General features: G+C 43.1%; 1 protein-coding gene across 1 annotated transcript; it reads left to right on the forward strand.

Annotated features, from left to right (window-relative positions):
* Window positions 1–368: 368 nt before the first annotated feature.
* LOC117385138 (kinesin-1 heavy chain) lies at window positions 369–26,054 on the forward strand. The gene is made up of 26 exons (XM_033982417.2): window positions 369–775; window positions 3,769–3,856; window positions 3,997–4,070; window positions 5,541–5,645; window positions 5,866–5,914; window positions 6,307–6,362; window positions 6,909–6,996; window positions 7,085–7,209; window positions 7,610–7,714; window positions 10,598–10,743; window positions 11,073–11,221; window positions 11,586–11,773; window positions 11,864–11,932; window positions 12,413–12,619; window positions 13,380–13,523; window positions 14,716–14,904; window positions 15,013–15,130; window positions 15,708–15,763; window positions 16,246–16,355; window positions 18,370–18,471; window positions 18,575–18,635; window positions 18,715–18,786; window positions 19,312–19,416; window positions 21,029–21,245; window positions 21,982–22,111; window positions 23,287–26,054. The coding sequence occupies exons 1-26, from the start codon at window positions 650–652 to the stop codon at window positions 23,288–23,290; spliced, it is 2,883 nt and encodes a 960-aa protein (XP_033838308.1). The 5' UTR covers window positions 369–649; the 3' UTR covers window positions 23,291–26,054.
* Window positions 26,055–26,525: the final 471 nt, after the last annotated feature.

Raw genomic sequence — 26,525 nt, forward strand, 5'->3', positions numbered from 1 at the left:
AAATGTGGTTCTTGCCTCCATCTGAGAGTATGACATCATCACATCCTGGAAACTGAAAAACACCAACTGATCAGATTTTGGCTGCGCGTGGGACCGAGGTAAGAGTAATGTTAAATGTAAAGAATAATATGCATTTTTTTAAGTAAAAAATAAAATAAATAAAAAGAATAGTGATGAGATACTTTTGTAAATGACCCCCTCACAGACTGTATATGCCCCCCTCTACTGTCCGGCCAACCCCCCCAGAGCCCCGTGTGACTGAACACTCCCTCAGAGGAAGATCATGCGTTTTTCCACTTGTATTATATTTTATTTGACTATCCTTCACTTGTATGAGCTTTTTGTTTACGCCGGTGACGTGACGGAGTGGTGCACAGGGCGGGGCGCGCAGAGGTGACGTCATGTGATCCGGAGCCGCTGATCGCCGCTGTCATGGCCTCCGCTCGGACCGCGCTGTAAACGCTCCCAAAACGCAGCCAAAACGCGCCCAAACACAATCCGAACCCACGGCCCGGTCCTTTCCTGACGCCCAGAGAGGGAGCGAGGGTCCCGGGCTCCCGTCCGTCCCCTGGCCGCCCCTCGGGGACCCTCCTAACGCCGCTGCTACTCGTTCTGTCGCTGCGCTGGTCTCCGTGAACCGCGGAAGAAGATGGCGGACCCGGCGGAGTGCACCATCAAAGTGATGTGCCGTTTCAGGCCCCTGAACAGCTCCGAGGTGACCCGCGGAGACAAGTACATCCCGAAGTTCCAGGGCGAGGACACGGTGGTGATCGCGGTGAGTGATCCGGGACCATTAGGCCGAGCCCCGGGCGCAGCCTCGGGACGCCATTTGTACTGCTGTGTCTGCGGCGTTAGCATCTTTAGCATTAGCGCCTCGGAGCTAAGGGCTAAAGGAGGCTAAACACAAGAACCAGCTCCGGGTCCGGGCCCTGACACCACAGCAGCCGCCCCCCCGTCTGCCCGGGGCCCGGAGCCTTTGTCTCATTTCAGTAATTCAACATTATCCAAACACCACGCCTTATCAGGGCACCTGCGCGGCCCGGAGCGCTGTCAGCGGCTGTCAGCCAGAACCAGCGCCCCGAACCGCAGCGCACACCGGGCTTTGTACTGCCCGGCCACAGCCCCGGGTCCACATCGCCCCACCCGGGCCGTCCGGGCCGCTGTCTATATGAGGTTCTGGTTCTGTACGTGGTTCGTGCGTAACCAACGGGCCTCTGGTGCGAACAGGCGGCGTCAGCACAAAGCCAGAGTCACAGCTGCCCTCAGATTAGCCGTGTCCGTGTCTGTGCTAGCTCCACTTTAATACAGTGGAGGAATCAGAGGCGTGTGGGCCGTGCGATGCGCAGTGATCCACCCTGTGCCAAAGTGCACGGTGCCAGCTGTTGTCACGCCTGTGCTGGAGCGCTGCGCAGTCTTTTGGAGAGGGGCGCATCCTGTAGAAAGGCGCGTTTGTGATGGTTAGACTGTAGGAGATCTCCGTCTGTACTGTTGTTCATGTTGATGCCACAAACGTCACGATCTGAGGACGTTTGGGTTTATTTTTGTCATACTACTTTGGCACCTTCACGTGGTCAGTTCAGTTTTAGACTTGTGCAGTGATTATGCTTTTTCTGATTGGAGGAAACCATGGGCAGTCAGGACCAGCTTTGAAAACGCCCTGTCAAACTGCACATATGATCAATCTGACATTGAAAGCTATGTACCATATGAGGGTACATTACACCACCTTCTAATGTCATACCGTGATACTTATAAAATGCTCAAAGTTACCTTGAAAAACATGTGTCTCCTTTTCACTGATCTAACCTATAACTTGGCTTAGTAGCATGACCTCTTTGTTGCCATGGAACATAGGAGTTTAAAGCCATACTGTGGAACGTTCTATTAGGCAAAGAAATATCACTTCTATAGGGGAGATTGCAGAAAAGTTCCACAGTGTACCTAGAAATAAGACAAACTGTATTTTGTCAAAGTTTAACCTGTGAAATGCCGGTGTCATGTGACAGCAGTGCACTGGACTTTGCTGTGGTCATAAAGTCTCCACCAGGATCGAAGAGCTGTTTCACTAAACCCTGGTTTAGTCCTGGGTTGAGTCCTGTCCTGGGTTGAGTCCTGTCCTGGGTTGAGTCCTGGGTTGAGTCCTGGGTTGAGTCCTGGGTTGAGTCCTGGGTTGAGTCCTGGGTTGAGTCCTGGGTTGAGTCCTGGGTTGAGTCCTGGGTTGAGTCCTGGGTTGAGTCCTAGTTCAATCCCAGTTTGCTTTTGGCTTAGCCTTTGGCTTAGTCTTTGGTTCGGTCCCTGGCTCAGTCCTGAGTTAGTCCTGAGTTAGTCCTGAGTTAGTCCTGAGTTAGTCCTGAGTTAGTCCTGAGTTAGTCCTGAGTTAGTCCTGAGTTAGTCCTGAGTTAGTCCTGAGTTAGTCCTGGTTTAGTCCTGGTTTAGTCCTGGTTTAGTCCTGGTTTAGTCCTGGTTTAGTCCTGGTTTAACAATAGAGTAATATTTTGCCCTGGGACTTCAACAGGCTCCTATGCCCTGAGGATTTTTACCAAGCAGCAGGTTACAAGGGAGGAGGAGGATGGGGTGGGGACAAGTTGGGGGAGGAGAGATAAATGAGAGAAAGGGAAGGATGGTGAAGGGAACAAGGCCCTCAGGAGTCAGAACAACCATCAGCCTCTCATCAGCTCCACCAGGACTGAGCCAGGACTGAGCCAGGACTGAGCCAGGACTGAGCCAGGACTGAGCCAGGACTGAGCCAGGACTGAGCCAGGACTGAGCCAGGACTGAGCCAGGACTGAGCCAGGACTGAGCCAGGACTGAGCCAGGACTGAGCCAGGACTTGTTTTGATGTAGAGTTTCCAAAGTGACTCAGTGACGGAGCACTTTAACATCCTCATAATTACAGCTCCTCCGCTTCTCCTCGTTACAAACACATGCGCACACATGCGCACACATGCGCACACATGCACACACATGCACACACATGCACATGCAAAGCCTGTTTTTCTAGTTTTCAACCCAAATCCACACAGGCATGGAACAATTATTTTTGTCACCAAGTCGGCTAATTATTTTTCAGATTAGTCAACGAGTCAAACGATTCTTTCCATTGTACTCAAATTTTTAAAAATACATTTTAACCTAATAAAGGTTGAAATATGCTTACTGAAAACTTACAGATGGAACAAGATTTTATAAAACATTTATTTTAAATAATAGTATATATTAGAAATGGCTTATTATACAGTTTATGGTATTAATCAGTAGATTGGGTCTTGGCTGACTAATTTAGTTTAAATGATCAAGATTGATTTGGGACCATGGCAGAAAGGAGAGAGCCAGGAGTGTGCGAGCTCAAGATATGGGAGTGAATCATGAGTTACATATAAATACAGTTTCCTAGTATCTAGTCCAGGTACATGGTCAGATGATAAAACCGGATTGCTTTAAACACATTTGCTGCGCCTCCTTTTTAGTCGATCAATCGATTGTCAAGGACATGCCTTTAGTCGACTGCAGCCTTAGACTCTGCAGTCTGTTTAGTCTAGATAACGGTTACAATTATTCAAATATGGATATGATCATTTAATATTTAATGGTTACCATTATTCTGATTAAAAATTGGAGACCTGTCTGCACCTCAAAACTCAGACATTAGTCTTTCTGAAAAGCTAAATTTTGTTGAAAAAAATAAACCCTTTCCTCTCTCGTCTCCGTCTCTTCCCCCTCTTGTCTCCCCGCTCTCCCTCTCTTCCTCCCTTTCTCTTGCTCTCTCAGGGTAAACCTTACATGTTTGACCGAGTTTTCCAGTCCAGCACCACACAAGAGCAAGTGTACAATGCCTGCGCCCAGAAGATCGTCAAAGGTACTTTTACTGTGAATACTACTACAGCTACTACCGCTACTACCACCTCCCTGTGTTACTGTGGCAGAGTGGTTATCCTGTCTCCTCCTCTCAGTGAGGAGTTTGTGGGTTAAAAACCTGATTTTTCTATTGCTTTGCAGATGTTTTGGAGGGGTACAATGGAACGATCTTCGCTTATGGACAGACATCTTCTGGAAAAACCCACACGATGGAGGTGAGGCTCATGTTAAACTAAAATGATGCTTTGCAAACTCCGGCGTGCGCCCTCTGCCCTTGACTGTTCTGTCTTAAATCTATTTTATTCACACTTACCTTTCGTGTTGGCCCTCATTTAGAGCTGGTTTAATCTTGGTCTAGTACTTAGACCTGACTTTGTCTGGTCATTGACTTCTAGTGGTACATTGGACTGTATAAAGAAGTGGACTAAGTGAGTGTGACATCATAGCGTTTGGTTAAATGAAGCTCGCCAAGGCCCACTTCCTATTTGGAATGTGGCGGCTAGCAGGTTAGTTATGTCTGTTTATATATGCAGTCTACGGGTGGTACTTTGTTAGGGCTCTTGGTAAAGTAGTGCACTCATAATTTCCCACAATGCGTCTGAAAAAGTAGGCATGTGGTCACTGAGCTGGTCAGTATAGACCGCAATGCATTGTGAGACTCATAAAAGCAGCAGTGGACAGAGACAGGTCTTTAACTGGACGCAACACAACAATGAATGAAAGCAGAGAGAATCTGTTTAACCATAGCCTGTATATATGCTTGGACACAACCTGCTAGCCGCTGTGTTACAAACAGGAAATGAACATGGGTATGATTCGGCCCCATCGACTAAGTGCTGGCCTCGATTGGGGTCAACAGTATGCCGTCCCTATTCTATATACAGTCTTTAGTTTTAATGCACTAACTTGTGATTATGAATAAACCACTCACAAGAAAACCATTATGGTGTGAAGTCGCTAATGTTAGCTGCTTAAGCTAAACATGTGAAGACAGTTTCCAGACAGAATCCATTTTATTTTCATATTTATTGTGAAATCCATGTACAATAAAAAGTGTTAGTTAAACAGTTACCATTATTAACATTATAAAATGTTTGTGTGTGAGTCAGTACAGAGAGTGACAGACACACTCCTCCTCATTACTCCTGTCATTACCCAGTTTGTCATTTGCAGTATTTGCCTCATGCTAATCGATAGCTCGACTTTATTTTCATTATTTTACTCACCAAAAACAGTTAAATTAATTCACCTTCATTTAAGTTAAATCATTTTTATAAAAATAAACCTTATGAAACTTTCTTTACAAACACTGTCCTTCTTTACAAGTCCTGTATCACTGTAATCAGACCTCCATGTTTCTCTGCACTCATCTGTTTGCTTCGAGCTTTTTAGCAGTTAAATGTGGTTTTAGTGCCAATGTTGGACTCAGATTTAACTCCAAATAAACATATTCAAAGAATAATAAAAATGGATTGCATATTACTTGCAGTTTGTCTGTGTGTTGTGCATGCCCAGATGTTTCTACACAAAAACAAGGGCTCTGACTCAATGTAAAAGTGTACTGTACTGCCAAGCTCCTGTCAGTCCACCCCGGGGCAGCTGTGGTTTCCTTAGTGTGATCTCAAAATGACCTCAGTGTGACCTCAAACTGGACACCACAATTCAAAGCTCTTGTTATTTTTCAGGGGAACCTTCACGACACAGACTCTATGGGCATCATCCCTCGAATTGTCCAGGACATCTTCAACTACATCTACTCCATGGACGAGAACCTGGAGTTCCACATTAAGGTCCAGAACTTCTCAGACACAGTCCTGACAAAAAAACACAACATCATGTTCTTCCAGCTAATAACGCAATTACACACACATTAAAATATCTTTTCTATTGCAATATTAGTATTTGAACACATTTTCAAATATTAACACATTTCTGAGTTTTCAGTGAGTTTGATGTCAGGACAAAATGCAGCAGTTTTAGCAAACTTTGAATCAAATTTCTCTTCTGCAGGTGTCGTATTTTGAAATTTATTTGGACAAGATCCGAGACCTTCTGGATGGTGAGTGGCGTATTGGTTTGGTTTCTGACTTTTTTTGCTTTACTGTGAATTATTCCTTAATGTTTTATGCATTACAGTCTATATCTATATTTTGTAAATATAGATTTATATTGTTTTCATTTTCATATTCTCGTAATGTTTTACACCAAAACCTTTTTGGTTTTGTTTCAATAAAGTTGATTTTATGAGATGGAGTACCTATTTTTATGACAAAAAAAAATTGTTTATATAAGCATTTTTATCAGAGGGAAAAAAAACAGAGTACACTTTTTGCTGTTATAAATGTTTGGTACAAAGCCCTGGAGCAACTGGACTTATATTAGTAACTTTAGATTACTTTAGCTTACATTGATTACATCCAGGTTCTGAGCTCCTGTGTCCTTCTGTTGCAGTGTCCAAAACAAACCTGTCTGTTCACGAGGACAAGAACCGCGTCCCCTACGTCAAGGTGAGACACTGTGGTTAGACTGAACCTGTGTGTGCAGAACCTTAACCTGCAGATAGAGGACACATACAAGTGTGTCTCATTCTCAGTTTATGGACAGGGCCTCATGTGAAAGCTATGAACCTCCAGAATTCACTCAGTGAGCTGCACAGGCTGCACTAGCACTGATTCATGATTGGTTGTAGGTGCTGGGGTTTAGGTAGTGACCATTCAGATCAGAGAGAGGCATTTTAGGTTTAGAGCAGCTGGATTTCAGCATTGAAGCTGAGAGACTCATGGGAGGCTCAATCTGCTTTCTGATTGGATAATCAGAACACCAAAACACTAAATAAATGGGACATCGTGTCCAATGTAGTCCTGGCTCTGTCCTGGCTCTGTCCTGGCTCTGTCCTGGCTCTGTCCTGGCTCTGTCCTGGCTCTGTCCTGGCTCTGTCCTGGCTCTGTCCTGGCTCTGTCCTGGCTCTGTCCTGGCTCTGTCCTGGCTCTGTCCTGGCTCTGTCCTGGCTCTGTCCTGGCTCTGTCCTGGCTCTAAAAGTGTTTCTGTTTCAGGGATGCACTGAACGCTTTGTGTGCAGCCCTGAGGAGGTCATGGACACCATCGATGAGGGGAAGTCCAACCGTCACGTTGCTGTCACAAGTAAGAAAATAATAAATGAAAAGAGAAGAGGGTCAGAGGAACAAATGGAACAGAGTATGATGATGGTGATGATGATGTTGTTCCACAGACATGAACGAGCACAGTTCCAGGAGTCACAGTATTTTCCTGATAAACGTCAAACAGGAGAACACTCAGACAGAACAGAAGCTCAGTGGAAAGCTCTACCTGGTGGATCTGGCTGGGAGCGAGAAGGTACGTCAGATGGTCTCCCCCTGTGTGTGTTGGATATCCTTTCTATGTGTCCTCCCTGTGTGCCTTCCCTTTGTCTTGATGGTGTCTTATTCTGTGTAAAAGCTGCTAACCCTGTAGATTAGACATCTACAAACATGTTCTGAAATGTCCCTGTGTGTCAGATGCCCTCCCTTTCCCTGTGTCTCCAAAATTCTCCAAAACTCAAATTTCAGTCTCTCAGATGTTAAAGCAAAGGGTAACTGATTTTCAAACAATGGAGGGAAAATGTATACATTTAACTGGTCCTTTTTTGTCCCATAGCCTTTGCCACATCACAGGAGGGGGGTTTATCAATCTTCCTTGATGACTGTTGGGATATTTAAACGCTGATGTTATCGCTGATGTTATGACCGTGTTCCAGGTGAGTAAAACCGGAGCAGAGGGAGCCGTTCTGGATGAAGCCAAAAACATCAACAAGTCTCTGTCATCTCTGGGAAATGTCATCTCTGCTCTGGCTGAAGGAACCGTGAGTTTAACTCTGCATTTTACTAATATTATAATACAGTTTAGTAATAATATTACGTTTTATTTATTAAGCAACTAGACACTCACGGTCCCCTTACAACAACAAGCAAATACAAAAGCATTTGGGATGTCCCGATCCAGTTTATTTGCCTCCTGAAGCGATGTTTAAAAACTATTTGCAAATTGCAGATACCGATCTTCTTATTTTTAATTATTTTATTTATACTTTGCCTTTTTCCATGGTGAATTTAGCTCCAGTTGAACAAAATTATCACCAGATATAAAAAGGCAGACTTAAAAATGGCCTCCTCCACACACAGCAGCTTCAGAACATAGTGACAGAGACATCAGGTGATGTTTTGCCCGTTTCTAAAGGCAATGTTTTTGCACCATATTATTCATGTTTGAGGCATGTAAAAAGACAGAAGCCTGAAGCACATGGCTACTTAACATATGTAAACAGCTCATTTGTCCAGTGTTCAGTTTTCACTCTTAAAGCTTTGTTAAGACATTGCAGAGGTAAAACAGATACTATCTCTGTCATTAATTTTTTTAAGTAGCTTTAGGTGCCGTGTGGAGGATGATTTTTGCTGTATCGGCCAAATAAATTCACAAAATCCGATCCAAGCCCATACTCCAAAAATGCCTAAATCGGTGGCTGGTACCAGTATCAGATCGGGGCATCCCTAAAAAGCATTCATATAGAACAAAGTTAAGTTAAATACAGAAAAAACATACAATTAAATACATTTAAAAAGGGACTCTGCCGCTACAGTCTGGCAGTGTGGTGGAGTGAATAGGTCAGTCAAAACAGGTGTGTTTTGAGTTTGGATTTGAAGTGTGGGAGTGAATCGGTGGTCAGGAGGGAGGGGCTTCCAGAGCTGAGGACCTGAGCGGCTGAAGAAAGATGTTTATGGAGAGTAAACATGTTCAACCTGTTAATTTTAGAAATATAATAACTTGTTATACAGACACACTACGCCGCACACTCAAGAGTCAGGACAGCAGCTAATGCTGAGAAGCCTCACACATGAGTTAATAAGGGCTGAGAAAGGAAACACATGGTCCTGGTTTTGGTTCTGGTTTGAGTCCTGGTCCTGGTTTGATCCTCGTTCAGTCTTGGTTCTGTCCTGGTTCAGTATAGCCTGTAGATTTATACTGGTGTCAGGACAGACCCTGCGGAGTCTCTTTTTATAATTTCACACTTTGACCATTGAACAGAGCTGAGGTTTGTTTCTCAGATTCAGGCTTTGGGCCTCAGGTTCACCACAAGAACAAAGATCAACTGTTCAATTCTCTCAGACCTGACAGCGCTGCGATAAAGATTCACACTGTGAGAGAAATTAATGTAAATGCTGCTGTCAGGCTCGTCATTTTGGTCTTAAAATGTTCATATTAACCCGCTCTACGTGATCCTCAGGTTTTTGATTTGCTATTTTGTCCGTAAATCAAGATATGAAGATTAAAGCAGAGCATTAAATTATTTTACAAAATGGACTTTTCAGACATGGCTTTAATCATGTTATAGTTGATTCCCCTTACCATTTACTCACTTGAAGTTGTATTTGGAGTGATTAGTAAATGTTTTGCGTCTTGAAAATAAGCAATTAAAGATGACTCATTTTGCAGATCAATCCCTGTTTTTAAAAAATATATATAATCCATAACTATCCGTAGAATGGGCCCACGGCATGCAGGGCTTTGTTGTGATGACATTTACAGTGACGTCATCTCCTACTGAGCACTGCAATTTTCTAACGCGTTTTTGTTTTATCATCTTTATAGTCGACTCGAAATCGGGTCCAACCAGGACCATAGACCTGTACATATCTCAGGACATAGTTAACCTGCTAGCCACCACGTTCCAAAGAGGAATTGAGCATGGGCGCAATTCAGTTCCATTGACTGACTCTCGCTGCTGTCAAGACTCGTCATTTTGGTCTTGTATTAATCTGCTCTGTAGGATCTGGGCATTTTTATTTCACTATTTTATCCTCAAGTCAAGATATGAACATTAATAACAGACCAATTGAGTGCCTTCTTTCCCCCGAGGTTGCCCCTTCTTTCTTTCCCCCGAGGTCGCCCCTTATTTCCCCCGAGGTCGCCCCTTCTTTCCCCCCGAGGTCGCCCCTTCTTTCCCCCCGAGGTCGCCCCTTCTTTCCCCCCGAGGTCGCCCCTTCTTTCCCCCCGAGGTCGCCCCTTCTTTGCCCCTTCCCTGAGGTCGCCTCTTTCTGCCTGGCATTACTTTTAACACACTCTCTCCTGATTGGCTCTTTGGTTTCGCTCTCGGATTTCTAAATACAGTCTGTTTGCAGATTAACCGCTGTAACTGCAAGTCTGATGTTACGTTAGTGTATTTCCCCATTGTCTTACATATTTACAAAAGTGTGATTCTCTCCGTAGGCTTACATGATATTTACTAGGGCTGTAGACTGTTAGTTGTTTAGACGATAATTTGGTTGATGGTGTCTTAATCGACCAAAAAATGTATCAGTTGACTAATCGTGTTCGATAAGGATTTAAATGGGACAACAGCAGAAAGGAGAACAGAGTGAGTGCATTGATAGATTTTGTATTTTTTTTGGTATTTATATGTAAAAAGGCTGATTCAACCCATGAATCACAGGTTTAATCTTTTTAGTCTTTATATGAATATGTTGTTTCCTAGTACTTTTTCCGCATAAATAGTAGTTTTTGCATGAACTCCCCATGCAGGTGTATTCTTGTGAGTGCAGTTTTGGTCAGATATATAGAGATACATAATAGTTTTTAGTTGACTAATCGATCGACAGCACATGTCTTTAGTGGCCTGCAGCCCTGGTGATTTATGGGATTTTTTTCAGCTCATGCCTACACGCTAACATTAGTATCTGTCCCTCCGTAGGCCTACATCCCGTACAGAGACAGTAAAATGACGCGAATCCTGCAAGACTCTCTGGGAGGAAACTGTCGCACCACCATTGTGATCTGCTGCTCACCCTCCTCCTACAATGAGGCCGAGACCAAGTCCACGCTCATGTTTGGGCAGAGGTCAGTGAGAAAACTATATATCCAACCTCACCCCAACATCTGGGAGGGCATCTGACACACCACGACATCTGCAGATTAACTAGACATTTGACCTGCCCCCATCTCAGTCTAACACTACAGGGATATAAGAGGATGGAGGGCATCTGAGACACAGGGAGGGCATCCTACACACAGGGATACAGGAGGACATGGTTATAATCCTGGTTTAGTCCCTAGTTTAGAACCTGTTTATTCCCTGGTTTAGTCATTTGCAGATTAAGTAGAAACATCTGGATTTATCTAATAATTTAAATCTGTGTGTTTTTTCTCTTTGTGTTTTTTTTTTCCAGAGCCAAGACGATCAAGAACACGGTGACAGTGAACATTGAGCTAACGGCTGAGCAGTGGAAGCAGAAGTACGAGAGAGAGAAGGAGAAGAACAAGACCCTGAGGAACACCATCACCTGGCTGGAGAACGAGCTCAACCGCTGGAGGAATGGTTAGACACAACAGGACCAGACAGGACCAGACCAGACAGGACCAGACAGGACCAGACCAGACAGGACCAGACAGGACCAGACCAGACAGGACCAGACAGGACCAGACAGGACCAGACAGGACCAGACAGGACCAGACAGGACCAGACAGGACCAGACAGGACCAGACAGGACCAGACAGGACCAGACAGGACCAGACAGGACCAGACAGGACCAGACAGGACCAGACAGGACCAGACAGGACCAGACAGGACCAGACAGGACCAGAGCAGGTCTGAGGGTCCAGCTAAGTCCTCCTGACTAGGACTAGGATCAGGTCTGGAGCAGGGTCCTGGTTCTTCTGTCCTGACTGTGTTCTCTCCTCAGGGGAAAGTGTTCCGCTGGAGGAGCAATTTGACAAAGAGAAGGCCAAAGAGGAGGTTTTGGCTCTGGACAACATCATGAACGAGAAGGCGGCATCCACTCCCAACATGCCTGGGGGCAGACTCACTGACGTGGAGAAGGACAAGTGTGAGGCGGAGCTCGCCAAACTTTACAAGCAGCTGGATGACAAGGTCAGGCTAACGAGCTAACAGGCTACTGCTAACAGACAATATAACAGTTATACCTGAGAGGCTAATTCTAACACATATTCATCTGTCTAGGATGAGGAGATCAACCAGCAGAGCCAGCTTGCAGAGAAGCTGAAGCAGCAAATGTTGGACCAGGAAGAGGTGAGATCTGTTTCTTAGACACCTCACATGAGACACACAGACACATCAAAGGTCCAACCCACCACGTCCCCCTTTTGTTCTGGCTGCTACTGAACCGCCCTTAGTTAAGCTGGAATGCCATTCAAGAACTAGTTGAGATGAGTAAATAAAAAGGTAAAATATCAGTAGGATGATTTGTGTAAAATGTGCGATGTTGATGTGCACCAACAAGTAACCACTACACCCTTTCTGTGGGCGGGTGAAAACAGCTTTGTAGTCCATGTAGAATGTTTTCTGTGGGGATCTGTTGCTCTGTGAATGGCAGCGCCTGTGGGACCTTCAAGAACAAGGTGTGTTTTGGCTCAGCTCCTGGTGCAGCAAATCGTGACATGTTAAACCTGTCGTTAGGCTCTCTCTTCTCCTGTCCTCAGCTTCTCTGTCTTCTGTTAAACTTTACACTTCAGTCCCTTCTCTTGAACTTCCTCTGTCTCTTGTCCTCAGCTCCTGGCGTCCTCGCGCAGGGACCATGAGAACCTCCAGGCTGAGCTGAACCGGCTGCAGGCTGAGAATGAGGCGTCGAAGGAGGAGGTGAAGGAGGTCCTTCAGGCTCTGGAGGAACTGGCTGTGAATTACGACCAGAAGAGCCAAGAGGTGGAGGACAAGACCAAGGAGTTTGAGTTGATCAGCGAGGAGCTCAGCCAGAAGTCTGTGAGTACTACTACTGCAAATACTACTGCAAATACTACTGTGGATGATGCCACGCTCTTTCAGTCCACTTCCATGTAAGTCTACTGGGGTCACTGATGATGCTTAAACGTCAGATGGAACAATGCAGAAAGAAATATCGGAACAATCATTCGCAGTTTTACCAAAAGATTCTGCAACCAGACCTCCTTGTCTCTCCTCAGTCTGTTTTATCTCTCTTTCTATCGATCTACCCATCTATAGATCTATCTTTATCTCTCTCCAGTCTATTTTAGATCTCACCCCCCCCCCCCTCTCTCCAGTCTGTTAATATTTGACCCCTCTCTCGCTCTTGCTCTCACTCTCACGCTCAAACTTGCTCTCTGTTCTGGCTCTCTCTTGTCTCTTCTCAGTCTACCTTGTCATCTCTGGACTCCTCTCTCTTCACAGTCTGTACAGATTAGCTCTCTCTATATCTTTCTGTCTCTCTCTCTCCCTCTTTCTCTGTCCCTGTCTCTTTCTCTATCTTTCTTTCTCTGTCCCTCTCTCTCACTGTCTCTGTCGTTCTCTCTCTCTCTTTCTCTGTCCCTGTCTCTTTCCCTGTCTCTCTCTCTCTTTCTGTCTCTTTCCCTGTCTGTCTCTCTCTTTCTGTCTCTTTCTCTGTCCCTCTCTCTCTCTCTGTCCCCCTCACTCTCTCTGTCCTTCTCTCAGTCTCTCTCTCTGTCTCAGTCTCTCTCTTTCTCTCTCTCTCCATATTTGACCTCTCTCTTCTGTCTCTCCTCAGTCTGTCTTGTCATCTCTGGATTCGGAGCTGCAGAAGTTGAAGGAGATGTCCAACCATCAGAAGAAGAGGGTCACAGAGATGATGTCGTCTCTGCTCAAGGACCTGGCAGAGATCGGCATCGCGGTGGGCAGCAACGACATCAAGGTCTGCACCTGTCTACACCCGTCTGCTCCTGTGTTCACCTGTCGCTTTACCACATCCCTCTGCCCCCTCATTTGCGCCTCTCTCTCCCTGTTTCTTATCTATGTCATTATAATGTTGTTTCCTCATCACAAACAGACCTGGAGTTCTGTTTTGTTTCATTCACACATAAACGTTTAACACACAAACCATGCACATTTAAGATGAGTTCTTCTCTCAGACACAAAACGCTCTGTTCCAGTTTGTGATTTAATGTGGTAATACAGGAAGTGCTCCACTATCTTTTTTAAACTTCATACATTTTCACTAGAATCATCCAACCATCCATTTTCTTCCACTTATCTGCTGCCGGGCTGCGGGGCAGCAGTCTAAGCGGGGACTCCCAAAGTTCCCTCATCATGATCATTTGGATCATTTCAGCTCTGAAATTGGTAAAAGGTAGCTTTTAACTTGTAAACTAACACTTCATGACATCACAAGGTGGAACAGAGACGGATTATGAATGAAACAAAACACAATTGTTTTTTTTTTCAGGAGCTAACAGCTGGATTAAAGCTCAAAAGAATCACTTTTGTGTAATATACAACTGTTAACTGTAATAAATTATATGGCTGCCTGAGAAAAATTAAGATTGATGGAAACTATGATGGAAATATTTTAGTTAAAAAAATATGACCATCCTTCCCCCTTATCATTGTCTGTTTTGGAACCTTACCCGATTTGGCACCGTTTTTCAAACTTAGCATGTCCAGGTACAGTTGCTATAGTAAGTTCTACTTGGGACAAATCTAATTTTTGAGATTTTTGAACAGTTTTACTGATGACTACTTTGTGTCTTTGAGGATTCTGCTCAAATACCATAGTCTTTGTTTACATTTCTGAGAATAAATTCTATTAATAAGTCAAACGTTGGTATATATGCATTTCTGCTGAGCAGTATGTGTGTTTACAGCAGATAGAAGACAGAATAAACAGTTTAAAAGAGTTAAACAGGTTAAATTAAAAAGGTGCTAAATCGGGATTGATTCGATCCCCCTCTCTTGCGCCCTCTCCTGGTGTCTCTCACCCCGTCTTTCATCTCTTCTCTTGTACGCTCTTCTGGCGTCTCTCTCACCTCCTCTCTTCCGTTTGTCACCTCTCTTGCGCCATATCCTGGTCTGTTTCTGACCCTCTCGCTTGCACCCTCTCCTGGCAGCATGACGGCGGCAGTGGGCTCATAGACGAGGAGTTCACGGTGGCGCGTCTCTATATCAGTAAAATGAAGTCTGAGGTGAAGTCGATGGTGAAGCGCTGCAAGCAGCTGGAGAGCACTCAGTCCGAGAGCAACAAGAAGATGGACGAGAGCGACAAGGAGCTGGCAGCCTGCCAACTGCGCATCTCCCAGGTTAGACGGGGGTTACACACCTGGGGTTACACACCTGGGGTTACACACCTGGGGTTACACACCGGCCAACTGTGCAGACGTGTATTTGACAGTGTTTTTTTTTTGTAGCACGAAGCGAAGATCAAGTCTCTGACAGAGTATCTCCAGAACGTGGAGCAGAAAAAACGTCAGCTAGAGGAGAGTGTGGACTCTCTGAATGAGGAGCTTGTCAAACTCAGCGCACAGGGTAAAAATACACTTAAAACTTGTATATTTTATATAAAGGGCCTTTAAAGGGCCTATATTACGCAAATGGACTTTTACAAGCTTTAAGTCATGTTAGAATGCTGTTACCACCTCAAAAATATACCTGGAGTTGGGTTTTGTTTTATTCACACAGGTTTTAGTAATCCTCCAAAGCTCAAAATGCTTTGTTGAAAACTAATACTGCTTCATGACATCACAAGGCAGAAAAAAGGTATCTGACCTTTTACCTTTTTGTTATCTGACCTTTTACCTTTTTGGTCAGTAGAGATTGCCAATTTATTGGAAGGTGTTTGGAGTGCCTTCAGTTTGAGACAAGAACTCGGCCTAAATCTGCAGGGTGTCTTTCTATGTTAAACATTTGTGAATGAAACAAAACACAACTCCAGGTATATTTGTGATGAGGAAATGACATTATAGCATAGATCAGAAAATAGCGTAATATGGGCCCTTTAAACATAGAACACTCAGAGCTCAGGGTAAAACTGAAACATTTATATAAACAGAAATGATACCAAACTGCAGCAGTGACATGTGTCTTTGTCTTTGCTCTTACACAGAGAAAGTCCACGCCATGGAGAAGGAGAACGAGATCCAGACTGCCAACGAAGTCAAGGTTTGTTACAGCAGATTATCTGGGCATTAGCTTTTGTATTGGCATTAACCTGACGCCAAAGGTTTTTCTATGAAAATAACTGCATAGGACATTGCTAGATCAGAGCTGTCGCGAGTTGGACTAGTTGCCACTCATTGGTACTGCAGAGAAAAAAATCCCTCCTACCCACAGTGTAAACACAAATTACTCGTGTTTGACTGACAGGACCTACAGCTTTCAAAAAGGTCTGACTGAGGCAATTTTTCCTGTTTTTTCAAATCATAAACTTTCTCAGCTTAAAATTCATCAGTTGTCTTGAAATTAACTTTATATTCATTAGCTCCAGCTACTGCACATGACTGGTGGGCATGAAAGCCGCTGGATGTACCTAGCAGCTAAAGGCTTATTTATTGAGCTTGGCCCATTGACTTGAATGGGTGGCCATGTTTTCTCGTTGTTTTGTTGCTGACGTTGTCTTAATCTTTGATCTGTTTGTGTTTCAGGCAGCTGTGGAGAAGCAGATCCATTCTCACCGAGAGGCTCATCAGAAACAGATCAGCAGCCTGAGGGACGAACTGGACCACAAGGAGAAACTCATCACAGAGCTACAAGAGTGAGTCTATACACACAAATATGTACACAACTATAACAACACACAGGGCCTAATCACAGAGCCCCACCAGAGGGCACGCACGCACACACACACACGCACTCACCAGTGTTTCTCATAGACTAAGGTGGCCCCCTCCCCCATCTCATTCATTTTGTGGAGTATAAATGTCACTAGCTGCCTACTGAGTGTACCTGAATATAAGGCCGCACCACCTATTTTAAAAGAAAATAAATTTTGTACATGTATAAGCCGTATGTTACAAATATGTTGTAACAAGAGATATTTACACACAAAGACAGTACAAGGATTTTTTTTTCTTTATTTAACGCCATCATCATGGGATGAACATACCTGCATCCTCCATCTGCTTTTATCTCCTCTGAAAGCTTTTGTCGTCTTTTTACATTGACTAAGTTCTTCCCGCTGCTATCTCCAATCTTGCACCTTCGGTTCATTGATGCCAAGCTTATGTGTAGTAGCTCTATTTCATTCTTTGATGCAAGATGCATCGATTGCCTTTAACTTAAAAGCTGTACGTGACCGTTAGCCTGTTTAAATCTATAAATTAGCCACATCGTTGTATAGGCCACAGGGTTCTAATCGTGGGAAAAAAGTAGCGGATTATAGTCTGAAATTTACAATAAAAGTCACCACTGTACCCTTTCTATGAGCGGGTGAAAACTGATTTGTATTTTATATAGAACTTTTACTGTGGAGATCAGCTCTGTGTAAAATCCATAGACTGTAAACATCTCTGGACGTATGGGCACGATTCAGCTCTATTGACCCTGGCTCCAGTTTGCTTTCTATTGAATAAACGTGAGCCCACTCTCTGTAACTGCTGCTGTCAAACTCATCATTTTGGTCTTAAAATGTTCCTATTGACCTGCTTTACATGATCCTGGGTTTTGTCCTTTATTTTGTCCCCGAATCCAGATATAAATGTTAATAACAGATCAATCAGTTGCCTTCATTTCCCAAGGTCATTTCCACTAGCCTTACCAATACATTTGATATGCAACATTACTAAACACCCACTCCATGCTAAACCAGTGGTATGGGCGAGAAGAATTCCAAATATCAATCAATCAATCAATCAATCAACATTTATTTATAGAGCACTTTACAACACTCAAGGTGACCAAAGTGCTCCCCAGTAAAATCAAATTAAAACAAGTTAAAATCATACTAAAACAGTAAAAATATGGAACTCTGCTCCAAATTTGCCCAATATCTGCTAGCCTCAATGCTCCTTTGGAGCTGAACACTAAGGGTGACACTCCCTTCCATTCCCTTCCAGTCCTTTTCTTTTTTTTACAGTATATGATAAAATCATAGTAGATAGAATTACACTGGCCTCACTACAGAGCTGCACAAGAGACCAGCCCCCCCCCCCCCCCCCCCCCACACACACACCCTACCCTCTGCTCTTCACACACTGCAGCTGTCCACATGAACTTTCACACCTCCAGATAATGTTCTCCCACTTCCCCATGTACCAGCAAGTGCAGCGACAATGACAGCAGCATACTTTTACTCCTACTTGAATAATATTTTATTGAAGTGACAGTACTATTGAGTAATATATTGTACAGTGTAACAGTACTTACTTGAGTAAAAGTTGTAGACTCACAGTGGGATGAGAAACCACAAGTGACTTGAGCTTTATGTTGACAGTATGAAATAATTTGAACATTTATGTTTCTTGTAGCGCTCCTGCAGATATGATTTAGTTTGTCCCATTTTTTGAAAAAGGCCAGATGTTGAGAATTAGTTCATGTTTTGTCCTTCAGATTCACAGGAAATTATAAATTGGATGTTACGTTCCGAGAGTTACTCTTTAATTTACTCTTACTTGAGTAGTGATTTCTTGGACCACTACTTTGTACTCCTACTGAGTAATATTATTTTGAAGTAATGCTACTCTTACTTGAGTACAGGTTTTAGCTACTCTGCCATGTCTTTTATGTGTTGCCTGTGTTTTTGATGGTAAAATTGCATTTTTGTGTTTCAGTCTGAACCAGAAGATCATGCTGGAGCAGGAGCGACTGAGAGTGGAGCACGAGAAACTCAAATCCACAGACCAGGAGAAAAGTCGCAAACTGCACGAGCTCACGTACGCCATCTTTGTATTGTTACTCAAACATACAGATATAACTATTCAGAAGATGTATAGAGTTGCTCACTCAAAGTTAAACCTGACTGATGTTTGTGTTCAGGGTGATGCAGGATCGCAGGGAGCAGGCTCGCCAGGATCTCAAGGGCCTGGAGGAGACAGTGGTGAGTGTCACAGCTGCACCGGGGCAACTAACCCACTCGTGGCATTAAACATGTGGTTATGGAATCTTCTCTGTTTCAGGCCAAAGAGCTGCAGACTTTACACAACTTGAGGAAACTGTTCGTTCAGGACCTGGCCACACGTGTCAAGAAGGTCAGTAAAGTGTGTAATAATAAAATGACTAATGAGGTAATTTATTATTACAAAACTAGACTAAACTAGTCTCATCTGAACAGTGTTCAAATTTGGAACTTTTTTAGACTTTTTTTTTTTTACTTTTTAGACTAAAAATTGGATTGCTGTGTGTTGGAATCTGAAAGCAGTTTATAGTTGTTATAAGTGGGGGGAAAAAATTTGAAACTAAAAAACTGCTTCAGCGATGTGGTGCAACATAAAACAATACATAAGAAAAGTAAATTATTAAAATATAAACTATGACAAAATGAAAGCATCCCCAATGATTAACCCTGTGTCTAACTATGTGCTGTTCTGTAGTGAAAGTTTAACCCCTTATGTGTATTGCAGTGGTGTTTACCCTGTGTTTACCCTGTGTTTACCCTGTGTTTACCATGTGTTTACCCTGTGTTTACCCTGTGTTAACCATGTGTTTACCATGTGTTTACCATGTGTTTACCATGTGTTTACCATGTGTTTACCATGTGTTTGGGTTCTGTGCAGAGTGCGGAGATGGACTCAGACGACACCGGGGGCAGTGCTGCACAGAAACAGAAGATTTCTTTTCTGGAGAACAATCTGGAACAACTCACCAAGGTTCACAAACAGGTAAAGAACCATCTCCCTCCTCACTACACTGTTAGGACCATAAACTTTATACATAAATGGACATAGTTAACCTACTGACTGCAGTGTTCAAAATAGTATGTGAGCATGAGCGCACTTACGGCTCCATCAACTAATTTTTGTCTTAAAATGTTTCTATTAACCTGCTCTACATGATCTTGGGGTTTTTATTTTGCTATTTTGTCTGTAAATAAAGATGGGAACATTAATAACAGACCAATTAGGCGCCTTCTTTCCCCGAGGTCGCTACCACTAGCGTTAGCAATAGGTTTGATTGACAGCTTTGATAGGTAGCATCCCATCTTGCCTGCACTGCTGATTTAGCAGGGAGCGGACGCTTGGAAGGAGTGTTACCTTCAACAGCATAGCTTCGAAATAGCTCTTTGGACTTCGAAATATAGAACTTGGCTCCAAATTCGCCCCATAACTGCTAGCTTCGATGAGCGTCATTTAGGTGGAGCCGAACACTATGAGTGACGTCACAGTCACTTATGGTGCTTTCTAGTCTCCCTCGGAGATTGAAACTCAGATCTTGGAATCTCAGAGTTCAACATCGAATGCTCATTCCAGTTGTCAAGTCAGAAAAACAATGACCAGACTATTGCACTAAAGATTCAGCAAGTAATTAATGCTAGGAAAGTTAATTTAGTAACCCAGACAATGTTGCTACATTAACAGTAACCAGTAATAACAGTAATTAAAGCCACCTTTGAGAATGAATTTTGGCTTATAGCCGTGTGTACATGTTAGCAACATTAGCATAACAGAGTATAACAGCACATTTATAACAGTAGAGGCTCAACAGCTGCGCAGGAGCAGGTTCACAGAAGTGGATGGACAGGAGGGAGCAACTAAAGGGAAATAAGTACCATCAGTATTTTAACTGTCGAACTGTCAAACTTCACCCAAACGGAGGGCGGAGCTATATTGGATTTTCTAACTTGGACTCGGGAACTCTGAGAACATTTCAAAGTATATTGTGGTGCATTTGACTGGACGACTGGAACCCACAATTGGTCCATTTCTACATACAGTCTATGGTTAGGACCAGCTCCCTTCTCACTACACTGTTTACTGTTTAAGTCTGCTTTTAGTCAAATCCTTCTTTTTACATTTAATACTGTTTTAGTACATTGTCTAAGCCTAGATATTATTTATGGTCTGGTTATTCTTCACGTCCTTTCAATTGACAACATTCACGTCTTTGGGGTTGAAGGGCACCATTTTCTGAAGCTGCTGTGAAAAATCATTTGACTTTTGTTTATTTATACTGACAGAGGGGACATTGAACTTTGTGCCAGTTTTTGTTTCATGTGGATAGGCCAAGTAATTACAGAGATACTAACCATAAACCAGGTCAACAAGTCTGACAGTTTAACCGCAAATTCCACCTGAGAATTCTGCCCTGTCTCAGCTCAGGTTAAACTACAGACATTCTACAATGTGCTCATGTCATGTGAACGCAGCCTGTTGGAGAGCACATCCCCACTCGTCCTGTTCAGTTTAATGAAGTTTAATAATTGCTCTTTTTAGTTGCCTTTTGTAAAAATATGCTATAGTTAAAGTGTATTCTGTAAAACCTGTGTGTGTGCAGCTGGTGCGTGACAATGCAGACCTGCGCTGTGAGCTTCCTAAACTCGAGAAGCGTCTGCGAGCGACGGCTGAGCGCGTCAAAGCTCTGGAGTCTGCCCTGAAGGAGGCGAAAGAGAACGCCGCGCGAGACCGCAAACGCTACCAACAGGAAGTCGACCGCATCAAGGAGGCTGTGCGGGCAAAGAACATGGCGCGCAGAGGACACAGCGCGCAGATCGGTGAGAGACACAGGGGTCAGAGGGCACAATACGCCTCACAGCAAGAGGGTTCTGGGTTCAAAACAACATGAGAGTTTTCTGTGGAGTTTGCATGTTCTCCCTGTGTTTGTGTAGGTTTCCTCCAGGTACTCCGGTTTCCCCCATCAACCCTAAACATGCACAATAGATCAAATCCTCAAGCTGATGTAGATCCAGAAATGAACTTACAATTTGAGTTGATGCAATTATCAAATTGTGAAGGCTGTAATTATTTAGATGATAGACAGTTTAGACCTCTGCAAACACGTTCTGAAATGCACAGGATACTTGGATTAGTTTAAAGTTCAAATTTCAGTCTCTCTCAGATGTGAATGCTCCTGGATTTTGAGTTTACAATGAGCACTCTGAACAGAATCCTATTTTAAACATATATCAAATGTATGAGCAGAAAAAAGGTTTGATTGCTTCTGCAGCTGTCTCTGTATTTGTCCTACAGTATCAGTCATCAGTTTAATCTCTGTACCTCATGTCCCTGTATATTTGACCCTCTGCTTGTCCCTGTATTCATCCTGTGGTATCAGTCATAAGCCTAATCTCTCCTCTCTGTCTGGTTTTCAGATTGTTTTTTGTTTGTTTTTTTGGGTTTTTGTTTTTTTTAACCAAAATCTTGCAGTCCTGGTTCAGTGGCTATTTCTGTATTCATCCTGCAGTATTGGTCTAGCATCAGTCTAATCCTCTGTCTCTCCTCTGTCCTCAGCTAAGCCCATCCGCCCGGGACAGCAGCCGGTGGCGTCTCCCACTCACCCCAACATGAACCGCTCAACCGGGGGCTTCTACCAGAACAGCCAGAGCGTGTCCATCCGCGGAGGGAGCAAGGCCGACAAGAAGTGAGCTCCTCCCCTGCTGACACACGCACACACATTTCACCTGTTCAAATTAGAGTTTGTTATTTCAAGCTCAATCATCATAAAATGTGACTTTTAACACACCTTTAAGAAATTATGCTGTTTTCTGGCACATTGTTACAAAGTATAACCTATATAGATAATTATTTTAAATTTTGGTTATATATTGTCAATATTGACCCTGTACCTGTTTGTTTTTTTGTTTTTTTTTCCAGTACAGATATACAAGCAGCTGTTGAGGTCAAAATAAGTCCACTGTGTTCTGTCTGCAGCTAATTATAGATTAGGCGTTTTAGTGTACAAGAATCAGGACTGTTAGGCTAGTTGTTGTTAGCTTTACCTTCGCTTTTGTCTCTGGGAGTTGTGAAAAGTGCTTATAAACTCAGCATGGTGAATAATTTGGGTACTCTGAATGCATAATGCAAGTACGAAATAACCACTGCAAACCGTTTAAAATGAACTAGTTCTGGTTTTCACATTTTTAAGACAGTAAAAATCAGGTACAGCAGCTTTAAACAATAGAAACGGGTCCAGTGACTTCATGTTCAATACTGCTGAACTGATAAGCCTCGCCTCTTTTTATTGTAACAAGCAGCAGATGTTTTGAACGCTCCATGTTTGACCCAGAGTCTGATTTTCTTCTATTAAAGGGGTCATATTACACTCTTTTCTGATCTACGCTATGATGTTTCCTAATCACAAACAGACCTGGAGTTATGTTTTGTTTCATTCACATTTTTAACACACAAACTCTGCATATTTAAGCTGAGTTCTTCTCAAACACAAAAACGCTCTGTTCCACCTTGAGATGTCATGTGGTAATACAGGAAGTGCTCCACTGTGTTTTTAAACTCCATTCACCTTCACTAGAATCATTTGGATCATTTCAGCTCTGGAATTGCCAATCTCTACTGAACTAAAGGTTAAAAGGAGCTGTTCATTTGAAAACAACAGCTTCATGACATCACAAGGTGGAACAGAGTATTTTTAGCTTTGTTACTCAAACGTGTGAATGAAACAAAACACACCTCCAGGTATGTTTTTGATGAGGTAACAGGGTGAAGTTAATTTTGCGTACGACCATATATATACACATATACATATACATACGACCTTGAAACGTCTTCTCACTCTGAATTTTTTTTTTTCTGTTCCAGCTGAAGTTTGTCTGAAGTGTGACAGAAGCTCGGCCAATCCTGTCGTCCACTGCAGCGAGGCTCCTCCCCAATCCACGCGAGGCTCCTCCCTCAAATCCATATAAATATCTATAAATAAGAATCCTCCATCTGTACAGCCCCTTTTCACATCCTCCCTCCTCTTTTCCTCTCCTTGTCTCTTCGTTTCCTCTCTCCTCTCCTCTTCTTCCTTCCCTCGTCTGTTCCCTCCTCATCTCCTTATCTACTCCTCTCTCCTTGTCACCTCTCCTTCCTCCTCTCCTCTCCTCTCCTCTTCTCTTCTCCTCTTCCCCCTGTCCTCTTCCTCTCCTCCCCTCTGACCCCTGACCCTCCTTTTCCTGAGCGCGTGTGTAGCTTCAGTTCTCGGTCGTATTTTTTCTGCACATTTTAGTCGTTGCTTTGAGTTTTGGCGCTGTTCTTCTTCTGAATGTACCAGAGCAAAGCGGATTCATCTGCTCCAGTGGAAATGACCTGAACTCACAAGCTTCATCTGCGTTTGACAAGTTTAGTCTTCATCAGTGCTGCGGCGCGATTCTGTGTTGTTCAGACCTGGTTCAACGCTCTAAATGAGACAAAACACGAACTCTTTCAGCTTTAAACACAAAAAGCAACGTAAACCAGTCATACATAACACAGACTTAAAGGCGCGCTGTGCAACTTTTCTAGTGGGGGATCTGCTGCCTGTTTGTCTCAAGGTAGATGGTACTGCTTTACCTGAACGGAATGATGTTCCAATGTACGGCATTAAACATATCTTGCACATAATTTTTTTCCTGCTAAAATATCGTGGAAAAACATGCATCCTTACTATGAACGGTTTGACCTGTAACTTGGCCTGTACTTTTTAAATGTATAGCTTAAATGCCATACTTTGGAATATTGCAGACAAAAGCAATGACCAGAAATGTTACAAGGTGCGGCTTTAAACAAGAAAACTAAAGAAGCTCATAAATAAAACATGGAAACTTGTCAGACGGCGATTTACTCTTAAGAATTCGCTTCATTGTAACTGGGGCAGAGACACTTTTGCAGCGCTTCCCTCCTATCACCTCTATACGCTGTACATTTCTCCTTTAATATCGATAATAATAATATGGCTTAGACTTTACACGCTTGGTAAAAGGAGAATGGTTCAAAAAGTGTGTTTATTCTCGCACTACTGTTGTAACTGCACAGAGGGAGAGGTATGTAGATAAAGTAACGCTAACTTATTATTAATGTCATCACAGGGCGCACAGTGAAGGGGTGCGGAGGCGGTTTTCTGGAAGTAAATGTGCCTCTGAGCAAGGAGAAGGTTGTGGGTTCAACTCTTGATCTCTCTCTGGTGTCTTGCTGTTGGATTTTGTTATTTCAGACGTGCATTCGGACTTTTCAGAAACCCGTCCTCCTTTATACACCTTAAAGCATCGTACACACTCCCCTTTGTCACATTTGGATACATTGTTTTGTGCCTCGTTGATACTTCGTTTTCTTCCCTTTCGTTTCGTGGTTGTTTTTACGTCAGAATCTTTTAGCCGTTTCCCTCGCACGAAAAGACGACATAATGCGGTTGGTGATTGGTCAGAGGAGCCGCTGATCGACCAATCAGACGCGCCGACGCTGGCCTCACTGTTTCTAAGGATGAAGGGTATTTAAATAGGTGTAGGACGTCATGTCATTTGTTCTATTTTTAGAGTGTTTTTTTTTCACGATTTTGAATTTTGAATTTTGTTTTTTGTTTTTCGGCGGTTTTGTGTCGTGCCCCCCTCCTCTTTCACATTGTAAAGCCCAGAATGAAACAACACTAGTGCAATATACTGTAATGTACACTGTAGTCTCATCCAACAGTCTGTGGAGGCGCGTTTACACCAAGGATTACGGTAACAATGCTAAACTGTCTGTATTTATTTAAAATGTTGAAAGGTCTAGACTTTGTGCTTGATTTCAGTCTCTCTAAACTCTTTAAAAGTAACATGATTTGGCTGTCGTGAGGTTAAACTGTTGAAGAAATTGTGTACCGTAGTGTTTGGTGTAAAAGAGCCTTTTGTGGATAAGGCTTTTTCTCACACTCTCTGTACAGTAGAATGTATGTAACTAGGATAAAACTGCACCACGAAAAACTCTAAAACCAGTGGAAAATTTGAAGTGTCATTTTAACCAAGGGCCTGGCTGCACCGAGATATGCAAGTGTCCCAAACGTTTACTAGGTCTGGACCAGGTCTGGACCAGGTATAAACTGGGACTTTTTAAAATGGAATTGGTCCTTATTTCTCAATCCTGCTCCTCAGATTTTCTCTCCACACGTCTGTCGCATCACCCATATTAACTATTGAAATAATAAAATGAAACATTTTTGGTCGCAGCAAGGAACTGTAGTGGCTCGTCCCAAATGCATTTAAACTGCGTGTTGCCAGGCGCTTGGTAAAACCTGTAGACTAGTCCTACATTTGAGCTGTTTAATGCACTTGTACCATATGGAAGCACTCCTGGCTGCTGCGAACTCAAAATATTTGAGATGTAATTATTATTTTCTTTTGTTTTTTGGACCTCAAAGTTTCACCAAAACTGGACGCTCGGCAGTCTGTATCGTGTAGTGTGGCCTGAATCTCGGTAAACTCTAACTTAAACAAACTAAATAGTAGCCATGTTTTTATTACTGTGTAATAGTCGGTGCGTGTGACGGTTTGGGAGAGAATCATTCCTACGGGGCACAGGGACAGAAGACTGCATGTTGTAAATGTACCTGTGATTAAATAATTATGACAAATGTTTCCTCTGCCTCCTTTTGTCTTTATTTTCTATAGAATCAATATTTATGGAGATGGCTTAAAATGTGCAGCCTTGCCCTGTGTCCACTCTCATATTTGGAGTTTTCTGTGGAGTTTGCATGTTCTTCTTATGTCTGGGTGGGTTTCCTCTGGTCTTCAGTCTAGAGGGTATAATTGTGAATGTAATTTTTTTTACTGCTGTGATGGGTTGATTACTCATATTAACTTGTATGAGGGGCACTGAAGGAGCTGTCCTCATAACAAAGTCAGGAGGACAGAAATGTTGTACTAATAAAAGTGAGCCAAGAGTGAGACAGTGAGTCTTATTGAAAATGTTTTCAGCTGACCAGAATCCTGGCTCAAATCTGCTCCACAGCTCTTGACAGTTTAAATTTCAGACCCTTGGATGGGTCAAATGCAGTGGAAGTTTTCAACAGGATGCCTTAAACATTTGACGTATCAAAGTTAACTGCT

Source organism: Periophthalmus magnuspinnatus, chromosome 17, assembly GCF_009829125.3.
Source record: "Periophthalmus magnuspinnatus isolate fPerMag1 chromosome 17, fPerMag1.2.pri, whole genome shotgun sequence".
Lineage (NCBI taxonomy): Eukaryota > Metazoa > Chordata > Actinopteri > Gobiiformes > Gobiidae > Periophthalmus > Periophthalmus magnuspinnatus.